At 33.9% G+C, this 24,521-nt stretch overlaps 1 protein-coding gene across 1 annotated transcript; it reads right to left on the bottom strand.

Moving 5' to 3' along the window:
• Positions 1-1,204: 1,204 nt before the first annotated feature.
• Positions 1,205-24,022, bottom strand: LOC140433552 (apolipoprotein D-like). The gene is made up of 4 exons (XM_072521533.1): positions 23,860-24,022; positions 17,377-17,507; positions 14,482-14,684; positions 1,205-1,425 (listed from the first exon to the last, which is right to left on the bottom strand). Exons 1-4 carry the CDS (start codon positions 23,983-23,985, stop codon positions 1,259-1,261), a joined length of 627 nt encoding a protein of 208 aa, XP_072377634.1. The 5' UTR covers positions 23,986-24,022; the 3' UTR covers positions 1,205-1,258.
• Positions 24,023-24,521: the final 499 nt, after the last annotated feature.

The following is a 24,521-nucleotide window of genomic DNA, read 5'->3' as shown; positions in this document are numbered from 1 at the left end:
CGTGAATTCTTTAAAAATTTTTAAAGCAAAGAATCGATCAGAAATGTTTTTTTAGAAAAAACACATTTTTGCGATAGGGGACCACAGGGGCCACATTAGAAGCTAAAAATTGGGCTAAAGCAGCTTCTAAATATGTACTTTTAAGTGCACAACCCCAAATAAAAATCTAGCTGAGTGCAGATTTTACCACATTATCTTAGTAGTGTTGTTTTCTTTAACATTGAGTACAAGATTATCTACAAATAGTGAGTCTTTAATGATTTAGGTAGATTATTTATGATTTTATTTATTACTACTGATAAAAATGTAAAGCCACCTAAAGAATTTTATTTTCGTCCATTTTTAATGCATTGTCCATGTATAAAGCACATCAAGCAGCCGCTTAGGCCTTATTCCATAGGTATAATTTATCTTATGATCTTAAAATTCGAACAAGTGTAAAACGAAAAAATAGCAATGCAAGATTGCTTCCTAGTACTTCATGAGTGTCACTTTTTAGGTCAAGAATATTGTTTATTTCCTATCGATTTTATCTGAAATCACTTTCATTCTGCAAAAAAGCTCTTTCTTAGTAATATCCATATCAGCGTGATATAAACATTTTTTAAAGTGATAAGGATGCGCAAGATAGTGATAGCTTTCTTTTCCTTGTTTTATTATGTATATATTTTTGTATTTGTATTTGATTGTTGTTTGATTCTGACAAGATCTACTTGATCTGAAAATCTTTTCTACAGTACTATTTCTATTATAAGATGAATTTCTACCGTCGTTGTATATATCATTGTAACTAATTAATGATGTACATATCTCTTAATACTCTTCTCAGACTGTGTATTTTTCTCACTTACATATTCTGTCTCCAGTACTCTAAAATGTTTCTCTTCATAAAAAAGCAAAAAACACAAAATAATTATCGGAGTGCTGGGCGTTTTCGCCAGCGCCTTCGCCCAAATTTTAACTGATCCGCCAATTTTTAAACAAATAAAATGTGAAATGTGTTGCCTATAGATATGGGGAATATATATATTTTTTAAACTTTTAGACTCATGAAAGCTTGCGAGTAAAACTTTTTTTAATTATTTATATCTATAAACTGTTCAAAAACCAAATAAATTCCCTCATTCATAAAATTAAACAGCTTTGATTATCTAAATCTACTCAACTTGGTTTAATTGTGAGCTACTTAATAAATAGAACCGAATACATAAATTTTTAATTTATTTTTAACAGTAATCGAATAAAAATAAAATATTTGCTAGTCCCAGTATTCATATAGATCCTCATCTACCTCGTCGGTACAGTTCTCGTTCTTGGAAAGGATTAGCCTGTCTGTATCGATTTCATATGTATTTAATAAAGCATACAAGTCTGATCTCAATTCTGCGTTTATTTCAGTTTTGCGGCCCCATATCCATACCATATCTGAAAACAAATTGAGCAGTGAATCTCAAAAATTCGAAAAATTTAATAAAACATTCTGGTAAATGCAATATTTTTATTTAAAAACTAGTGTTGTTTAATGAAAAATATGGATTTTTGTTTTTAGGAATTTAATCAACTTTTTAAGAATTTCTCTTCGATGAAAGGTGAAAGGATTTTATTGTAAAGTAATATATTATTAACACAACCGACTCCTAATCTTGATTATGAAGCATCCGTAAAAATCCTGTATGAATTATCAAGATTGGCTATCTGACGCTAAAAATCAATTGGATTCTTATTGTCAAAATTTGGGAAATTAACATAGAATTTGGCATAGAAAATATTGAAATTCAATTGAAAGAAAGTTAATTTACTTAGACTAATTAAGTGTTAAGAAACTCCAGGATATACTGCTACTAGAATAGGAGAAATTTTGTTATGTCACTATTTGCCGACAATATTAGAAACAGAGACTTTTGTAGTAGTTCAGTTTGGTTGTAAGATTGGTATTTGAGAATTATTTATTTATTTATCGTATGGCATACAATAAGAACACATATTTAAAAAGCAATATAAAACATTACATGGAGTATTACAAACGAACATCTAATGCATTAATATAGTCTAAAACATTTTCGGTCGCTTTCAGGAACTCGTCAAAAACTCCAGGGAACCGCCTTCGGGGGCATTCTTCAACAATGTGACGGACGGTCTGTCGTTGCGCACCACAGTCACACTCCGGAGTAAGGGCTTTTCCCCATTTATGTAAGTTGTCAGCACATCTACCGCTTCTTGTTCTTATTGTGTTTAGCGTTGTCCATGTACTCCGGGTCACTTCAAAGCCTGGTGGTTTCTGATCGATACAGGCCATTTTCTGTGCTTCCTGTGGTGAGTCGCGCTCCCATTGTCTTCTCCAAGCGTTGGTGAGGTCGAAATGTTCCTGATGTAAGGAGGTGGCCCTTAACATGACAGGATATCTGGAGAACAGTCTGTTTATTTCGATATCACGCCTATCATGGTGGATGGGTAGTTGATGGTTAGACTGGATTTTTCGATATTCTCTGAGAAGGGAGTGACTTCTTCGTAGTTTCGGCGGTGGAATGTGACTCAGGATGGGAAGCCAATAGTTGGGTGTTGGTCTAATTGTACCTGAAATCATTCGCATTGTCTGGTTTAATTGGGTGTCAATAATCTTCGTGTGTTTGCTATTGAGCCATACTGGGGAAGCATATTCAGCTGTCGAGTATACAAGTCCGATAGCAGATGATCTGAGTACGGAGGCTGAGGACCTCCATGTGGTACCACATAGCTTTTGGATTATATTATTTCGCGTTTTCAGTTTTGCTGCCGTTCTTTGTAGGTGTTCTTTAAAACTTAAAGTTCTATCAAGAGTCACTCCAAGATATTTTGGTGTTGAGTTATGAGTGAGCAGTCTGTCTTCAAAGTGAACGGACAGTTTTTTGTTGGCTTGGGCATTATTTAGATGGAAACAGCACACTTCGGTTTTCGTCGCATTAGGCCGTAGCCTCCATTTGCGAAAGTATTCTCCCATAATGGCAAGGTCATCCGTTAGTATTGTTTCTGTAACTGCCATGTTATTATGTCTTGCTGCAATGGCCCAGTCGTCAGCGTAGCCAAATTTCTGCGAATTTGTCCTAGGTAGGTCCGCGATGTATAAATTAAACAGTAAGGGTGCCAAAACAGATCCCTGTGGCAGTCCATTGCTGAGCTTCATTTAGACACTTTTTGATTTGCCCATTGTGACAATGAGTCTAGTTTTTGACACGGGATGGCACGGATTAGTTTGCAGATTAGTCCTTGTCCCCAGACAGTGTCGTATGCAGCTGATAGGTCAATGAAAGCAACGGATGTTTTTTGCTTTCTTTGAAAACCTGCTTCAATATGTGTTGTTAGGGATAGGATCTGATCTGTGCAGCTGCGGTTAGGTCTGAACCATGCTTGCTCAATAGGTATCAATTCAAATATGTTATTACTAATTCTGTTGTAGATTAATCGTTCCAACAGTTTATAGACACAGCTCAGCAGTGCAATCGGTCGGTAGTTTTGAGGCTGATCATTTGCCTGAGGTATTTGAGAATAATTTTTTTAGATAAAAATAGTCGTCTTAAATGTAAAGGAGGTTCCACAGATTCAGCTAAAAGATTATCTTTAGGTGTAGATTTGAGCGCACCCACCTGAATGCGGTCTAGTTTTTTATACGACAGTTTGTGTTAACCATAATGCTGGACATAACCGGTAAACGATGTCGCGTAAACAACATCATATCTGATTTGAGTCGCTCAGAAGCAGAGTGGCGCAACTGATTTTTTGTATAATTCATTTCAAAGTGGCTCGACTAACATTTCACTGTATACAACCAGTTAGGCTACGTAAATATTTTATATGATTTAGTTATGGAAATGTGGCCCAAGTGACAGTTGGGCCAGTGTGCAGTATGATATTTTAGACATTTTCACTCTTGTCTTGTGTGTTTGTTTTTTATTCATTCGTTTTTTACAGTACTATTAGCCTTTTATACGGTTTATGTTTGTGCAATCTTATGTAATGGTGAGTAAGAATTATCATCATCATGCAACCTCTTCTGTCCACTGCTGGACATAGGTCTCTCCCATTTTTCGCCACTTTTCACGGTTCTGTGCTTTTTGTTGCCATTTCTTGGATATTCGTCTAATGTCGTCCATCCAGCGTGTTGGTTATCGTCCTCTGCTGCGTTTGTCTTCTCGTGGGCGCCAGTCAATTAGTTTTCTGGTCCATCTTGTGTCTTTCAGTCTCGCTATGTGACCTGCCCAATTCCATTTCAGCTTGGCTATACGTTCGACGACATCACTGATACCTGTTCTTTTCCTTAAGTCTTGATTCCTTATTTTGTCTTTTTTTGTCACGCCGAGAATTGATCTTTCCATTGTGCCACTCGCATTTTTAGTGCTGTTGTTTTTGTGAGCGTAAGAGTTTCTGCTCCGTATGTCATAATAGGAAGAACGCATTGGTCAAATGTCTTCCGTTTCATAGCTATCGGGATGTTGCTCTTAAAGATGTCTCTTAGTGAACCATACGCCGCCCAAGCAAGTGTTATTCGTCGTTGAAATTCACAGGTCTGGTTGTCCTTGCCTATTCTGATTTCATGACCAAGATATATGTACTTTTCTGTCAATTCTACCACTTGATTTTGGATGATTAGGTGTTTGCTGGGAACTAAATTTGTCATAAATTTGGTCTTACTGATGTTTATTTTTAGACCTAGATACGTTTATATATATATATATATATATATATATATATATATATATATATACCTGGAAGATAAGTTTTCTAATTCTTCTACCATTTGTTGTGCTTCACCCAGATCTTCGGTAATAAGTACTCTGCCGTCGGCAAAACGCAGATGATTGAGCATTTCTCCATCTATTTTTATTCCTCTATTTTCCCACTTTAGCATTTTAAAGGCGTATTCGAGGACCGTTATAAATAATTTAGGTGAGAGAGTGTCGCCCTGTCTCACACCTCACTTGATATGAATTTCTCTGGTGGTATCATGTAGTTTTACACGGATTGTGGCGTTTTGGTATAATGTTTGTACTAGCTTTGTGAGCCGGTAATCTATTCTACTATTGTTCAGAGCAGTTATAATGCTGTCTAATTCCACAGTGTCGAAGGCTTTGTGAAAGTCTACAAAGATAAGTACCAGTGGTCTGTTATATTCTAGCGACTTTTCTATTAAGGTTTTTCCTGTTTGTAGGTGATCGTTTATTCCAAATTTTGAGCGGAAGCCAGCTTGTTCTCGGGGATGGTAGAAATCTTTTTCTCTAGTCTTGTCGTAATTATTCGGGTAAACATTTTATAGATGTGGTTCAATAAGCTGATGTGGTCTATAGTTTTCTAGATGCGCCTTGTCAAGGTTCAAGGAGTAAGTTATTATATTTTATATTATAAGTGATTGTAAATATCTCGGCTCAAAATTTAAAATAGGATTCTAAATTTTTAAAGATTATAACCTTAAAATTATAACTTTAAAATTAAAAAAGCGGGCTCATTTTCTAAGCGATCTTGCAAAAAGTGTAGCTTAATCTTTAACTTCAAGACAATTGATTACTTAAATTAATTAATAAGGAATATTTTTGTTATAGTTTGGAAATGCCGTTGTCTCTGACTTTCATCCACCATCTGATAATGAGTCTTCTACAACTAGGGAAAGCTTAAAAGAAGATGGACTCGTGGAACCTAAATCAAGTAGCGGTAAAAAACGTAAGAAATATAACTCAGTTTGGAAAAGATCTAAGTCTAAGTTGGAAAAGAAATTTAGGAAAATCGTATTTCAATTCTCTTGGTAGAATTGTGTCTGAAAAACAATTTTTTCATGGAGTTTGTAGCTGTCCACGAAAGTGTCATTTGTTTTTATCTCTTGAAGAAAGAAAAAATATTTTCCAAAGTTTCTACAACTTATCTGATTTTAATTTACAGACTCCTTACATTAATATACAAGTAAATGTTAATAAAGGACAACATACATCAAATAAAAATCATAATAAACGTTGTAAGACATGAATTTATACGTTACCGAAAGAATCAGGTGATATGGTAACTGTTTAAAAATCATTTTTCAAAAAAGCTCTACAAGTTTCAGATGGAAGGCTCGCCAGGGCTTTAATAAACAAATCAAGAGGTGGTAAATTACTCACTCCGCCACTGGATAAAAGAGCCAAGTACCCCCTACGAATAAGACAAGGGAAACGGATATTCAAAATATAAAAAAATTCATTAACAAATTTGCCAAATATACACCCCACTATAGCTGCAACAAAGATCCTAATCGAGAGTATCTGTCACCTGATTTAAATATATCAAAACTTTTTGATTTGTATGTGCAAACTAAAGAACCAGTGAAGTGAAGGTATCCAAATTGGTCTTTTCGAAAATATTTAATAAAGATTTTAATCTGGGAAGACAAAATATTTTAAATTTAAGATCGGAAAACAAAAGCGATATTTTAAAGACATTTTTTTGCCAGACGATTGGGTGAAAGTTATTTCCAGTTCTAAAAAGTATAATAAATTTTAGGTATTTAAAGTGACAGTCGAAAAAGTATAACTACTATCAGCAGAATAAAGTTTGGTCACGCGTGTTATCCAGCACATTTGTTTAAAATAAAAATACTTCAGAGTGATCTTTGTGAAGTCTGTGATAAAATCGGTGACCTGGACCACATCTTTTTTGATTGTTTCAAATATAGAGCTCAATCTAATGAGCTTCTCAGAAAACTTTTAAAATTAAACATTAAAAGCCCGTATAATATATTGCATCTTCCTGCTTTAGACAGAAAAGAAATTTACGATTGTTTGCTGTCTTTCGTCAGAACAACGAATATACAAATATAACCAACCACCTTTGTTGATACCTGATGTCTTTCCTTAATGTATGTATACCTATTTGTCCGAGGCCTACCTTTTATCGTTTATAATAATGCCCTGATCGGCCCCTGGGCGAGAAGAGTGTAATCCTTGTATTGTATCTATTTTTAAAACTTCGTGTCTAGCTGTGTGGGTATTTACCCTAAAGCCAACAAAACGAAAAAAAGTGACCTCTGAAACGTTTAAGTGTACTCCAAAACTAGAGAAGTTACTTACAAACCGGAAAAAAGGGGAGCAAGATATAAAAATAGAATGGCTTAAAATACAGGGGCTAATGTTCAAAGCAGAAGAGCCTTCAAAATTTATTTTTAATGTTCTAATAACGAGAGTGTGTTGACGTCTCAAAAAGAAGAACAGACGTAATTTAGATAAAAAAAAGACTTCTACTTCTTCTTCTTCTTCTACATTCTACGCCTTCCTATGCTTCTCTTTCCTTGGATCTTTCCCTGCATAATCAGTTGGAGCAACGTGTATTTCTCTCCACGTGTAATATGTCCGAGATATTCTAATTTTCTTGTTTTTATTGTATTTAAAATTTCCATTTCTTTGTTCATCCTTTCCAGAACCTCTTTGTTTGTGACTTGTTCTGTCCATGATATTTTCAGAATTCTCCTGTACACCCAAAGCTCAAATGATTCCAGTTTTTTCATTGATGTCGCATTCAAAGTCCAAGATTCCATTCCATAAAATAAAGTCAAAAAAATATAGCACCTCGCCAACCTAACTCTTAGTTGCAGTTTTAAATCCCTGGTACATAACACTCTTCTCATTTTGTTGAAATTTGCTCTAGCCTTTTCTATTCTTATTTTGATCTTCTGATTGTAATCATTTGTGGAGTTAATCATTGTTCCCAGGTATGCATATTTGTCCACTTGTTCAACGTTGGTTCCGTTTATTAGAAGATGCTCGTCATTTCTTTGAGTTTTCGATATTCTCATAAATTTCGTCTTCCTAACATTCATTGTTAGACCATACTCTTTACCATACTCTGCTATTCTGGTCACCAGTCTCTGAAGATCTTCAATGTTTTCGGCTAAGATCACAGTGTCGTCCGCATATCTAATGTTGTTGATGGGAACTCCATTTACCTTTATTCCAGCTGTTTCACCCTCAAGAGCTTTTTTCAGGACCTCTTTGGAGTAGGCATTAAAAAGAATTGGCTACAATATGCATCCCTGTCTTACTCCACATCTAATTTCAATTTCTTCTGACAGCTGTTCGTTAACACGTACTTTTGCTCGCTGTTTATAGTATAAATTTGATATGATCCTGAGGTCGTTGTAGTCAATCTTCTTTGATTTCAGGACATTCATTAATTGTTTATGTCGTACTTTATCGAATGCTTTATTATAGTCAATAAAACATGCGTATATATCTTGATTGACGTCCAGGCATCTTTGTATTAGTATATTAAGTGAAAAAAGAGCTTCACGTGGACATCCTCTATCCTGCTGGAAGAACCATAGAGCAACTAATATATAAAGACCTTCAGAGTCTTCTTCCTAAACATTCCGCCGGTCTATCATGAATTTTACACAAACCTTAAGACAAACGTGGAGGCAATAGATAATGATATTGGATCGAAAACAGATGAATAGGTAGCCGAAGCAAAAGGTTTATGTTTTTTCGTAGAAGCTTAATATTAAATATAATTACTCAAATGACTTCTTTGGAATAAGAAAAGATTTTTTTTCTTTTCTTTTGCTTATTCAGCTCATATAATGTATAAGGTTCCCGGAATGTTGGTGTGAGTGAATAGAATAATACTGGTTAATAAAAAAAACAATTCATTTTTAGCTCAATTCTTTAGTTGCCGATATTTCAAAACCTCAATTTTACACTTAGGTCATTCATTTTTCATTTATCCGTAGTAAGTTCCAAACCCTTTTTTTAAGGGGGGGGGGTTATGATCAATATTTGAAACATATTTTTACGGTTTTTTTTTTTGGTTATTGTTTAACATATATTTATTTATAATATTAGTACGTTAACATTTCAAGAGTATCATCTGAAATTTTGGTACAAAAATATTATTAAGAAAATGACAGCTAATTTTCCAAGATATTTTGGGGTGTTGAACGTAACTTATAACTGGATCATCTGTTAACAACAAACCAAAAAGATTCGTTAGCTCATGACTTTTCCTAGGTCGCAACGTCCTAGGATATTGGTGCTTTTATTGTTTTCTCAAATATTAAGAGTAAAAAAAGACGAATTTTTCTTTTTGTTGAAATTTGACTAATTTGATGTTGTGACTAATCTGAAGCCAACCGCTCTTGACGACGGCCTCAGCGAGAGTATCGCAATTATCTTTCCGGCAAAACCTTCTCAGCGATCTAAATGGATATTTATTTGAAAAGCAATATCGAGCGGCTTTCGATCAAAGAAAATACCAAAGAATATGCGTCTGCTAAATATAAACAAACTGTAAAATGGTTTATTATTGACCTCGGCGACGCAAATAGGATTGAAAATACTTTGGTGTTTTAGCAAATACGAGGGAATTTCAATATATATCAAGGAATTTTAAAATGCTACAAACTTGACACCGTACATATTCAAATTTCTATGTGAGTGCTCACTCACCCCACTTGCTCATTTCAATCACTCACCTCACTTACTCACCTCACCCACTCAACTCACTCGCTTATAAATGCCTATAACTTTATTAATTTTGCTTCGATCACCCTGAAGTTTTAAGTGGATACCGTTGAAAAGTTATTTTACCGAATAAAAAAACTAAAAATACAAAAAATACCCTACCACCCGCCTTAAATAAATTGCATTCCACATTATCGTTTTTATCGAATTAATACATTTTTGGTACAAATTATGCAAGTGTAAAAGTGAAGTGTCATCTGTATATTGTAATCTATTGCAATTTAATGTCTATTTTGTTAAGATCTGTAGTGTATATATTAAACAACATGGGCCTAAGGACAGAGCCCTGTGGTTAACTTAATGCACTATTGAAGTTAAATGTGTCGATAGCAATTAAAGTAAATTGTATACTCACGCTTAATCAAGCCATTAAGAGCGATGCTGGGAATATTTATATTCCACTATGCATCAACAATTTACCCATATAAATTACCATCTTTCTTGTACTCATTGCGTCGAGTAAGGACGATAAATATACGAAAATGGTTGCGTTTCGATTTAATTTGAGTTTCTTACCACTCCCTGACACGTGTTTCTGGGTCTTCCCGTCATCAGAGAGAGCTTGTATGGGAAGACCCAGAAACACGTGTCAGGGAGTGGTAAGAAACTCAAATTAAATCGAAACGCAACCATTTTCGTATATTTATCGTCCTTACTCGACGCAATGAGTACAAGAAAGACGGTAATTTATATGGGTAAATTGTTGATGCATAGTGGAATATAAATATTCCCAGCATCGCTCTTAATGGCTTGATTAAGCGTGAGTATACAATTTACTTTAATTGCTATCGACACATTTAACTTCATCTTTCATCACTAGATGTCTCTAGTAGCATACTCTGGTAATTATTTTTTCTATAATTGCTAGAGTAGTCGGTGCGTTTTGGTTTAGTTTGAGTTTTCTTACAAGCTCTCTCTGATGACGGGAAGACCCAGAAACACGTGTCAGGGAGTGGTAAGAAACTCAAATTAAATCGAAACGCAACCATTTTCGTATATTAATGCACTATTCTTGGGCCAGTCAATCTATTATTATATGGAATGAATACTTGTCTATTAAGCAATAAGTTTACTAACACCTATGCATAAAAAGGTATTTTACCTTTTTCCTTTAGCTTTTTGAACGATAGATTTAAATTTACGTTGTCATAAGCCCCTGAACTATCCAGAAGTATAGATAGATAATTACTAGTTGATTAGAATAATATTGCATAGCGGCACTGCCGCTATGTCCCTCTGAGACATCCTTGCTCCACAAGACCAATAATCGTTTCTCTTTGCACATCTAAGGGTTAACCCCACCTAAGACATTTTTCATAAGTAACTTTATTTATTTTCATCTAATTTGCCAGTAAAGCAAATAATCTATAACGTACCGAGCTGTTTATCTGATTGTTTTATCAGTTTGTTAATTTTCAATAATAACCAGTATTCTTCGCAACAATAACAAGTTTTTTCAAAAGAAATAAGTATTGGTTTGGTGATTCCATATAAGTTTGATTATATATATATATATATATATATATATATATATATATATATATATATATATATATATAATTATATATATATCTTCTTCTTCTTCTTCTAATGGCGCTACAACCCTTTGTGAGTCTTGGCCTGCTTAACAATGTTCTTCCATTCTGCCCTGTCGGATACTTTCCTTCGCCACTGCCTGATGTTCATGGTTTTAAGATCCCTCTCTACGTCGTCTATCCATCTTTTACGGGGCCTTCCTCTTGTTCTGTTTCCTTGGGGCTTCCATCTCTGGACTACTTTTACAGCTCGATTATCTGGCATTCTTTCTAGGTGACCAAGCCAGTTTAGTCTTTGTGACTTTACAAATCTGGCAATATCTGCGCTCTGCATTAGTTCATCCAGCTCGTGATTCATTTTAATTCTCCACGAACCATCGCTGCATTGGGTTGGTCCAAATATCTTCCTTAGTATTTTGCGCTCAAATATTCTCAGTTGATTTTCATCAGTGGTTGAGAGGGTCCACGTTTCACATCCATATGTGACCACTGGTCTAATTACTGTTTTATAGATTCTCAGCTTAGACTCACGATTCAGTAACTTACTTTTCATTAAGTCTTTGTATGCATAAAAGCACTTATTACCGCTAAGAATCCGTGCTTGTATTTCTTGACTGATGTTGTTGTTGTCATTTATTATTGAGCCTAGGTAGGGAAAAGTGGAGGCATATTTGTAGGTATGGTTGTCTACCTTCAGATTCTCATGTTCATTCGATTTTGTGCACTCCATATATTTTGTTTTGCTTTCATTTATATATAGACCAAACGTAGCAGCTTCTCGTTTCAGTTCTATAACTTTTTCGCTTAATACACTTTTGTTGCGGCTTATTATGGCAACATCATCCGCATATGCGCATATTTGCATAGATCTTGTATTAATACAGCCGTTTATATCCAGTTTTCTAACAACAGCTTCTAAAGTTAGATTAAAAAGTGTTGTTGATAAGGCATCCCCTTGTCTAACTCCATTTTCAATATCAAAGGCCTGCGTCATATCTCCATCTATTTTCACCATAGCTTTGGAACCCTCCAGAGTCATTGGTATAAGTTTAACCAACTTATTGGGTATCCCTAACATAGATAGTTGCTTTAACATCTTTTGTCGATCTACTCCATCAAACGCCTGTTTGAAATCGATATACAAGTTGTAAATAGGTATGTTATATTCAACACATTTTTCATGTATACCTCTTAACATATGTATTTGGTCAATAGTTGACCTCTTTGGTCTACATTGGTCTATATATATATATATATATATATATATATATATATATATATATATATATATATATATATATATATATATATATATATATATATATATATATATATATAATTTGCTAAATATAAAATCTTGATATAAAAACAAATCAAAATAAAAGTGCATATACTTCTTAAATATGTTTTTATTGTAGAGAAATGTGCTCGGGCATGTTGGATGCCGGGTGGCTCAATTTTTAATATCTTATTCATGTAATATTACAAAGTCACTATACTCAACTATAATTTCTAGTATTGAAACGATCGTAAATAATGATGATAATAACAAGACTATACCGACAATAATGAGGAGGAGGCAAAGAGGAAAGATTTTCAATTTGTTTGAGTTCCACTAGATGAAATAATTTCATGTGATCGTGACTTGTAAAACATGACAAAGAAATTTTAAAATGGCGTTGAGGTATCGAGAGGTTTAATATTTATGACATTGTATAAAGAACGAACGAACGAAGATTTAGATTGTCGTTAAAACTTGTTAAGAAGGAATTTTTTTGGTTCATTTGATGAAATATTTCAGATGTACTGTTAGATAAAAAGGAGGATAATATTCACGCGGTAACACTAATAACCATGCAGAAAATAGATAAAAGTTGATAAGAACAAATAATCCAGTTACACATTAAAGAATTCTTGGTATTAGCATTTGAGATATTAAAGTATTCTTGCATAGCCTTCCTGAAATTATAAATAAACTAGTACAAGAATATGCACACCTGGTCAATTATGGAGATGTAAATATAGATTGAAATCCAGGACATTAATCAAAAATAGGAGGCAATAAAACGCTGTCTCCTCGATACCTGCAAACATATATTGAAGGAGCTTGTAAGAAAGAGAGAGAGCTGGATGAACGACAAGATATTGAATATGATGGAACAGCATAGACAAACCAAGAAAAAAGACACTCTAAAATATAAAACTATTAAAAATGAGGTCAGAAACAAAATCAGAGAAACAAAGCAAGTATACCTTGAGGAGAAATGTATTCCTCTTCTTCTTTTTCTTTTTATATAGTCTTGACTCTGTCTATTTTTCAATGAGCCTTTAGTACGTCTTTCTGCTGGACGAAGTTCCAGTAGGTTTTCGTAGTCTTCCTACTGATCGTCTTCCTATTGGGGAACCGTCTCTTGCCATCTTTACTATTTGTTGTTATTCGGCTTATATGATCGTTCCATTCTACTCTTCTATCTCTTACCCAGTTCTTGATGTTCTCCATCTTGCATCTACGTCCAATATCTGTACTTCTAGCTCTGTCCCATTTCTAAGATACTTTTTGTCCTCCCTGTATCACATAGTGTATCCACGAAACATAGATATGCCAGTTTGTTGTATTCTAATGATTTCTCTTGTACTTGCCTCATTATAAATATAGCGTCGGTGCATGATCCTCCCTACCTTAGGTCATGTTGTTCTTGTGCTAGTGTTATAATTTCATTCTTCAGTTTATTTGTTATCACTTTGGTTGTTAATTTTAGTGTTGTGTTAAATAAATTAATTCCTCTGTAATTTTCCTGGTCTGATTTGTCTTACTTTTTAAAGAGAGGTATTAGGATGCTTGATCTCCATTCTTGAGGAATGGAGGAGAAATGTATAGAAATCAAAGAACTTAAGATTAATGACTTGTTCAACTTCACAAAAAAGTTAAACCCATATCTTTCGCTGTTCCTCACAATGTGACCGAGGCATTCAATTTTGGCTGTTTTTATTGTGGTTAACAACTCTTTTCCTTTTTGCACACTTAATAAAACCTCCTGGTTAGTAACGTGGTCGGTATAGGATATCTTCAGGATTCTAATAGGCATCCATTACGGAGATTGCACACTGAACATATCTAGACAAAATGCAATAAAGGTTTGAATTTCCTAAAATCCATTATGTCAACTTGGTGGGGAGCGGATCCCCAAAAAGAACTACTTTTTTTATGGAGCGTATATTAGATCAATCATTGATTATAGATGTACACTTTATGAAACAGCCAATAAGACTAACCTAACGAACCCAACGAACCTTCCTTAGGACTCAGATCATTTTTAGCTGAAAAAACAATGGTTAAATTACAAAGGAAAGGATCACCAATCATTAACAATATATTCAAGCTAAACGAATATGATTTAACTAACCCTTTCTGGAGAATAAAAACTAAACCTTACCTACGTGGACTACTTGATAATTAGTACAAGTGTAAATAACTGCGTAATTGGAGTAATCGGTTTTTAAAACCTGATAAAAACCTGCTCCGGGAAGGTACCTGCTAAGTATTCTTGGGAGATTGCTATTCACTTTGTATAAATAAATGCTTGGATCCCTTCTTAATGGAATAGCGATTCCGTCACTAATTGAAAAGCTGCCAGTCCTAAAAATAAAATTATTTAAGTATACTAAAAATTTTTGATAGTTATTATAGACATTTACAAGTAAATAAAAATTAAATATTGTGTTCGTAATTAAATTAAAAAGAAACAGTAGTTACCAATTTACTAAAAGGCATGGAAAATAATAACAAAAAAATTATGCAGTAAATAAAAAATGTATAAGAGTTCACCAAATAGATCAAAGCCAATGGATTGAATATTACAACAATTTATACGAAGAGGAAAAAGATACAAAATAAGAAGAAAGCATAATCAAAGAAAGAGAAACACCATTAGACCAACTTGAACAATCACCAAAAGCTGAAGAAATCAAGGAATATATATTGCGATTACAAAATAGAAAAACCTCCCGCTGCAACTAATCAACAGCAATAGCTATTAAAAATTGTGGGAAAAAAACTACAACAAAGTAGATACAAATTAATAGAACAAATTTAGATGCACGAAAAAATGCCCAAAGAATAGAAGTCTGGCAGAATATACAAAAAATATCATAGGATATTTACAGATAGATTACAAGAAAGGAAAATCTTTTTATTTAATCTGTCCTATTCACTGCATTTAAAAAGTGACTGTATCTTCTAAATTAATGATTTTACAAACAAATCCCGTAAGCCAAAAAAAATTGTAAATAGATATTTCATTCTATTGACGTCGCGTTTTTAATCCAATATTATAATGCAAAAAAGTTAGGGGGAAAAGATTTGGAGACCCCTCTAAACATCTAGAAAATCGAGAAAAAACATTTTCACTTTTTCAGTTTTATTGGCCATGGGATGCTAATGTTGCGTTATGCACATACGATGACCTCAATATAACAATTGGGGTCATCAGAAAGTGGAGAGAATATATTCTGTTCAATCCAGAACTCGCTGATTTCCCCCTTTCGTATTAGGTATGTAAATATAGAAATAATAAGCAAGACGATCGTATGAAAATTCTATTTAAAAATAAGTAAAATCAATAAACAAATTACATACATTTAATTAAAACAAATCCTTTATATCTGCAATTTAAAATACGCGTGACAAGTGCGTTAAGAAAGGTGGAATTAACGTAAAAATACAGCTGTTTGGAACTAAATATGATACGATGGATATCTATACGTCACACAAACCGCTTGTCTCCGAATGAAACCATAACAGGAATATGCTAGAATATGATACGACAGGCAATACCAAAGTCAATGCAATAGAATACTTTTGTGTATATATAAAGGTAAACGAACCAAACAATATTACAAGTAATTTACATAGTTAAAGATAGTTTAAACACTCCTGACCATGGAGCTGCGCGAAGGCGGAGTCAAATTCACGTAAAGGCAGAAAGGTTCTATTGTAAGTGGAATTATACAGTGCATAATACAATGCGTTTCGCATGAAAGTGGGGACTAAACCAAATTTCGTCTACTGCGCCGTGGTCAGGAGTGCTTGCACTATGTCTACACGTATCAATTAATAGTAAAATAAAATATACAATTAAACTATACAGTAAATAAGCTAAAATGAATGTTTATATATACGTAAAATATTCCACGTTTTCTCTTCCTAGCTACTCCATCTTTGACACTAGTTTCCTGCACCTTTTTAGGAACTTCACTGGCTCAGGTTCTTCCTTTTTGTTTGGGAGAAGTTTAAATCCATACTTATTTTTGTGAATCCACGTTCCATCTTTATGGGTAGACATCGTGACTCTCCTAGTTTTCAGCCGCCATCCTCCTTCATCTCCTCTGGAGCACCTGGTGGCTCCGGAAATATACCTTTCTCCTATTATTTCCGAGTTGTCCTCCTCTTTCACTATGGTCCTCGTAAAGACCTCCTCCGGTCAGTCTTCATTTAGGATCACGACACCATATGAATTAGCTAGTTCAGCACACAACGATGAATTTCTTAACAATATGCATATATCAGTAAATAAAACAAAACAAAAAAGAACTGTTTAATTGACAATGTTCAATCGCGATTGCGGCACAACTGAGATAAAGTTCTAGACAAATATGACATCTATATACCAAGTAAACGTACTTGATATATGCACTACAAGATAAATGGTGTATTGTACTTTATCCAATGAAATTATAGCACCAACCGCTATCGAAAAAGACGTCTTCAGCGACGCACAGGAACCACAAAAAATTGATAATGGACCAGCCTTCACCTCAACTGCATTTTAACGACTGTGGTGTACTCTTAACCCAAACGCGCACACATCTATGTGGTTTGAGAGATAAAACTCGACTATGATTTTGCAGATGGAATTCGTCCCTTATCTCACACACACGTCTGGTGCTATTTCGCAGATGGCTCGTCTTGTAAATTAGCCTTTAACACAGCTGCACCCTTGTACATGGAATCTTGAAATACGGGGAGAATCAAAACTACCACAAAGTCTGTTATTATTATATAAATGTTTATATATCGTTGCGAAACTGCAACAGCTAAGACATAATATAAATTTTCATAAAAAAAGTTTTAAACCGTTTTGAAGCAATATTAAAAAATTCGTTTTTATTTTGTAAATTTATCACCCCGTAACTTTTTTTGGGTGCATTTTTGCATATAAATAAGTTAGGCCAAATCAACTTATTTTCATCCCTAAAAATCGTGATATAATTTATAACTAATATTTTTGTGACACCTTGTATTTAAAAATTGATAGTTTCGTATTGCTTACCATGCACTTTTCGCATTAACTACAACATCAAAATGTCCTCGATAGCTTTCTCTTAAATCTATTGTAACGCAGCTACTAACCAGCTCCATCAGGTAAAATGATCTTTCAATCTCATACCATACACCAGCAAACTGAAAATACCAACAAATCAATACATATAATTTAAAAATAAAACACTGAAAACTTTTGTTTTCTTTTTTATTGTTAGATAAATACTCCAGTCGTCTCAGACGAAAATGCCACTGAACCTTTAAAAATTATACGAACAAGCTGAAAATTTGCCGAAAATGTCAATTTAGGACGATAAAAGTGATGAAAAAAATTTTACCACTTTTACCCTTGGGATTTTCCCTAAAAACCCCCACGTAGAGGGGGGGAAACGAAAAAAAATCGATTTATCAATAATCTGTAACCCATAGAAAAGAATGTTTCAAATAAATAATGGAGCTAAGATAATTTTGAACACAAACTTTTATAAGCATTTCTTGTGTTAAATGATCCGTTCTCTCAGAAGCAACAATTGAAGGGATCGGCGATTTTGAATGTCAGTTACGTGCCCAAAATCAATGCTCAATAAAACTTGTATTAGCTCGACGGTAAAAATTTAATATCTTTGGATCCGACTGTCTGTTACAAACTGTTACAACAGCAAATTTACTAAGATGTAAATTGGAGCTGGAAGCTCAGATAATAGAACAAGTGATGGAGATTATTTTATTAGCGGAATGTCTTGAGGATTTACAACAAATGGTTGACAGAGTGTTAGAAGTCAGTGAAGAAAACGGACTGTCCCTAAACACAAAAAAGACACAATTTATGATAATTACAAAAGCCCAACAGCGCCAAGAAAACATAACAATACATGGAGAACAAATTAAAAAAGTTGAAAAATATTAATATCTGGGTACAATAATTACCGATAATAATGAGTACACAGAAAAGATTAAGGCAAGAATAGGACAGGCAAGAAATTCTTTCAACAAACTGAAAAAAAGTACTCTGCAGCAGGGACATTTCAATTTCTTTAAAGATAAGACTTCTGAGATGCTACGTGTTCTCCGTATTATTTTATGGCTTAGAGGCTTGGACATTAAAGAAAGATGTTTTGGACAGATTAGAAGCCTTTGAGTTATGGACCTACAGAAGGATATTAAGAATAAGTTGGGTGGATAGAGTCACGAATGTCGAGGTGTTGAGAAGAATGGGAAAAGATAAAGAGGTTTTAAATACAATTAAAGTCAAAAAACTGCAATACCTGGGACATGCTATGAGAGGCGAGCGTTATAACTTGTTGCAATTAATAATGCAAGGAAGAATACAGGGTAGAAGTAGTCGCGAAAGAAGACGCATCTCCTGGTTAAACAATTTGAGAGCTTGGTTTAACTGAACTTCTGATGACCTCTTTAGAGCAGTGGTATCGAAAGTGCGAATTGCCATGATGGTTGCCAACCTTATTAGAGGAGATGGCACATGAAGAAGAAGATGGAGATTAAATATCTAGGCATCACATTATCTAGCTACGAAAAGCTCGAAACTGAAGTGGAAGATCAAGTGAATAGAGCAAACAGCTGCATGAATAAAAACAAAATGGAGAAATAAAAATATCGGGAAAGAAATGAAAGGCAGAATTTACAAAACAGTCATCAGGCCAATAATGACATACGCAGCAGAAACATGATCTGACACAGAGAGGACAAAAAGGATGTTAGAAACAGCAGAGATGAAAACGCTTAGAAAAATTGATGGCAAGACACTATGCGACAGAGCTAGAAGTACAGATATACGACATAGATGCTAGGTGAAGAATATCAAGAACTGGGTAAGAAATGGAAGAGTAGAATGGAACGATTATATAAGCCGAATGACAACAAATAGAGTAGTAAAGACGGCAAGAGACGGTTCCCCAATAGAAAGACAATCAGTAGCAAGACCACGAAAACGATGGAACGACAACTTACTGGAGGCACATTGAAAAACAGACTAGATCAGAACATTACACAGAGTATTGTCTACATAAAAAGAAGAAGAAAAAGAAGAAGTAACTATACTGAAATGTAGTAAAATGAGTTTATACGGGAGAAATGTATTAAAACTATTTTAATTGCAATAAACTATAAGGTAAACAATATTAGGTATAAAAAATAGATATTGTTTACTATCTGAAGCAGTTTTCTGATCAATACAAATATTGATTATTTTTTTAGACTGTATCGAAGTAGTTATGATTAATTGTAGCCATGTGTGTTATGTCCAAAATGTTAATAGTTGATTTACATTCAATAGCGACGTCTTAACGAAATGCAGATTATTCCAACGCCTGATTTATTCATGCCAGTTAAAAAACTATTACAATGTATAAGTACCGGCATTTTTGATATTCCATGACCACACAAATTAGCCAGTCTAAATGTTATACAGTACGTTATGTTTTAAATTGGATATACACACACTAAAAATGGTAACCCTGCGCGCCGTCGACTTTCCACGAACCACCGTTGCCTCGTCTCCAAAAATCATTATACAGTGGTTGTCTAAAGTAGTAACAGCGTAGATTTTTAAATTATTTTTGTAAACAATATGTCTGTTTATATGCCTGCAGAAAAGGTTCAAATAATAAAATGGTTTTATGGAGGTAATTCTAAACAACAGTGTGCAGATTTATTTTCTGTGTTTTTTGAGGGAAGACGAATTCCTTTCGTACAGTCAGTTCATAATATTGTTAAAAAATTTGAGTATTGTCATTGCCTCAAAAATTGCAGAAAATATCACGCTCAAGAAGCGTCAACGAAAAAGTTGAAGAAAGGGAACACCGGGATACACAAATTTGTGCAACAATCGAGGTAGATTCGATACGTTCAATTAGAAGCGTTGCTCGGGAGTTAAATGTTAGCAATGTTACTGTAACGAAAGTGTGGAAAAGACACGGTTACAAGAATTTTAAATATTCGAAAACGCAGCAACTTTATCCAGACGACTACTTTCGAAGAATGTAGTTTTGTGAAACTTTAATAACGAAGGCTAATGATGAACCGAATTTTATAAAAAACATTTTATTTACTGATGAATCTTTTGTTTCGTTAACAGGGAAACACAGTCCTTCCATTACAGAAGTGTTGTTTACCAAACTCAACTTCCTCGAAAAGTTAACGCCTGGACTGGCATTTTAGGAGACCACATAATAGGTCCATTTTTTATTGAGGGCAACTTGAATAGTAGAGTATACCTCGATTTGTTACAGAATCATGTTCTTTCTGTTATTCTCAATCTTCCTGATGTAAATCTGAAGAATATTTGGTTCCATCAAGACGGCTGTTCAGTTCACAACACTCGAATAATTAGGGAGTACTTAAACAATACTTTCCCGAATCGAGTTATGAGTGGAACAGGCGATATTAAGTGGTCTGCGCGATCTCCAGATCTTACACCCATGGACTCCTTTTTTCAGACATTTAAAAAGCATGATCTACGATCATCCTGTGGCGAGAGCCTAAGATTTGGATGAATTAAAAAACTGAAAAAGAGAAGTCTTCAATTCTATTACAGCAGAAACTCTTACATATGTCCGCAAAAGTCCGCATTTTTGTGACAGATTGGGATACAGTTCAACCGTAGAAGGTCAAATATTTGTATTATTTCTGTAGAGCATAAAGAATTATTTATTATTTTATTAGAAATTATTTTTTTTTTTCAATTAGAGTATATTTTTTGTTATATCTTTTTAAAGAAATGCGCTTTTATTTTTAATTCAACAACAAAAATTGTTCACATTATTAAAAATGGATACTAATGCACCTCCTTGTAATGGTCAGTGTATTTTTATCGAGTTTATGTTATAAGAAATGAACCGGGTATACGTAAGCAAAACGTAACCTACTTAAATTAAATTTAAAAATTTTAATCATACAAAAAATAAAAGTAGTAATAGTAAATAACAAACATTAACAAGGAATGTACAAAACACAAGCACATCAAGCTATCACACACAGTTCTTAAGCTGAGCTTTAAATTCTTTTGGAATACAATAACAATCCAACCTTTGGGAATAATGATTAGCAAACCTTGGTGTTCTAGATGTGAATAAATTGAGTCCTTAGTTTGTGCGATGAGGTCTAACATAAAAGAGTTGATTTAGCCTTGTTTGTCTGGGAACTGGGAACATGAAGATTATTTTTTACCAATTATACTGGACCAAAAATAATAGAGTGCAGTATACTATAAAACATAGTGAGATCTTTGTGCATTCGTCGAATTTGGAGAAAAGTTATGTTGAGGGACCTTTCCATATTTGAATAGTTAATTTCTTGAATTCTCTGGTTTTGTTTAAATGCAACAAATCTTAAGAATTTATGTTGAACTCTCTCAATAGCTTGAATATGAATGTTATAATGAGGGGACCAAACACATGAACAGTAATCTAGGTGGATCCTCACAAGTGAACAATACAAAATTTTTACGTTTGATAAACCGTCAAAGTTGAAGTGATTTTGAGACAACAAATGACTTATGGGGGATGTAGGATAAGCTGGAATCGAGCGCAACACCTAGGTCTTTTATCTGAGATATAGAGTCTAAATTGCAACCATTAAGAGTATAGATATGATTTTTAGGAGTTTTATTCCGACCAAAAACTATTAAATGACACTTTTTAACAATAAGTTTCATTCCGTTGCTGTCACACCAATAGCTCAACCGATCCAAATTAGACTGTAGTTTTTGATAGTCACCATCATTCCCAATTTTTAAATATAATTTTAAATCGTCAGCAAACATTAGGAAAGAAGCAAAGAGGAAACACGAGGCAATGTCATTAACATCGTTATTGAATAGAAGAGGTCCTAGGTGTGATCCTTGTGGTACTCCCGAAAGTACCTTAATCTCAAACGATTGAAAATCCTGAACACGTACTATTTGTATTCTTTTAGTTAGGTGGGATAGCAACCATTCTAAAAGTTCACCCTGAATACTCAGACTCCTCAACTTATTGATTAAAATCTTGTGATTTACCCGGTCAAAAACCTTTCTAAAGTCTGTATACAGCATGAACCTGGAAGCTATCTTCAAGAGATTCTATACGGAAATCAGTAAATCTCAATAAATTAAGTTCAGTGGAGCGGCTAGAGAAAAATACAAATTGCTGGTAGATAAAACAGCCTGACAAATAGTCGCAGACAAGGCTCTCAAGAACTTTGGGAATACAACTTAGAATGCTAATAGGCCGATAATTATTCACTTGATAATTATCTCCAGATTGTAGTATTGGGGAAATAAAGCTAGTTTTCCAGTAGACTGGGAACATCCTTGTCTTTATTGACAGGTTAAAAATGTGAAAAGAGGTCTAGAAAGTAAAAAGCTAAAGTGTTTAAGAAAAGAAAGTGGAAGACCATCTGGATCTGGCCCCTTGTTGCTATCCAAAATGGAAAGTTTTTCATGTATAGACGAGATAGACATACTAAATTGTGATAGGTTGATGTCTCCTGTTAAAAAGGTTTCATCCTGCAAATCAAAATCTTTATCACTTTAAATTTTGGAAAAGTATTTAACATATTTGGGCTATAAACGATTAAGGGCAGTGGCGCAAACGATTTAATTTCGAATTATACCAACCCTTTAATGAAGCAGATATCGTAACGTTCGTTAAAACATAACGACTTATTGGTCCGGACACATAATACGAATGCTTGACAACGTGATTGCTAAAAAGCTAACGACAGGAACACCTATAGGAAGAAGAAGCAGAGAAGAAGTAGAATGAGTTGAGACTGACTTAGGGATACTAGAGATCAGAAGATGGCAACACGTTGCCAGAATCCGAACAGAATGGCGACTAGTCTTAGAGCAAGCCAGGATCCACAGAGGATTGTCGAGCCAAAGATGATGATGATAAAACAATGAGAGGAATTAATGCACCACACAGCAGACGAATAATTGATATGACAGAAAAAACTTGTCATTAATCCAATGATTGCAACAATCGTCCGCTTAATGACGACATAACTGAGCGTGTTATTCTATAAATAAAAACTGTTTATTCCCTTTTATTCAGCGCTAGGTTTAGAATTAGATAAAATAAATGTCATTTTATTCGTAGTTGGAAAACTTTTTGCAACTTTAATTTTTTACAGTTTCCTCAGCAAGACTTTTTTGTAGGGTGTTGTTATATTTTTCGATTCGTTCCCGATAAATTTGTTTCTACACTTTTGCGTTGTTTTGAGAATATGGGTTAAATAAAGTAGGTAATCTTTAAACATTGCCATTGTTGTATTATTTGTTTCACTGGACATTTTACCATATCAAAAATTTGATTCCACTTGCTCATATCTATGTGAACCAACTTCATTTCATTTGATTTCAACTGATTTCTTTAATATTCTTGTATTGCAAAATATTTAATTAAGATAATACGTACTTGTAAAATCACTGTAATCTACAACTTAACATAACCTCAAAAATAATAAAAAGTAAAATCATCAACAAATCACTCACTTTGGTCTTATTAATTGCACTGGCACTATCGATTCTTGGGCAAGGGCCCAATCCTGACGATTTCACCCATTTCAAATACGAAAAACATAACACTAAAGCTATTGTACAATGTCTCTTCACCAACATTTTGCTAGTGATATTGAAAAGGTCACTTTATTTACATTTTAGTATCAATTTACTGAATTCATTAACAATATTACAATTTCAAATCGGTACTTAGTAACCAATACTGTGTATATCGAAAATATGTTTTCGCATTGTAGTCCAGGAACCAGGTAGGGCCAAGGTAATGGGTCAATTAAACTTTATGTTATGGAAACACTAATTTAAAAAACAAACCAAAATAGAAAACACTCATTTGAAACTATAAAATAAATGTAAATGATTGGATGTGAAGGCCACATTTCTGTTGTAACAGAAATTAGTAATATTTACAGTTGCTAAATAAAGAAAAGCAACTCTCTACTGGAAGAGGTTCCTACACGCTATGTAAACAGACAAATTACTTATTAATCTTTATTTTTGAATATTTTGGAAGTGTCTTGTGTTCAATAAATATGATTTATAAACTATGTTTGTAATAATCAGTATTAAAAGTATGTTATGAGAATGATATATTAATCTCAATAATAATATCCTCAATAAACTTTTTCAAAACACAA

The sequence above is a fragment of the Diabrotica undecimpunctata genome, chromosome 2 (genome assembly GCF_040954645.1).
Source record: "Diabrotica undecimpunctata isolate CICGRU chromosome 2, icDiaUnde3, whole genome shotgun sequence".
In the NCBI taxonomy this organism is placed as follows: Eukaryota; Metazoa; Arthropoda; class Insecta; order Coleoptera; family Chrysomelidae; genus Diabrotica; species Diabrotica undecimpunctata.
This window is presented reverse-complemented; position numbering and strand designations above follow the sequence as displayed.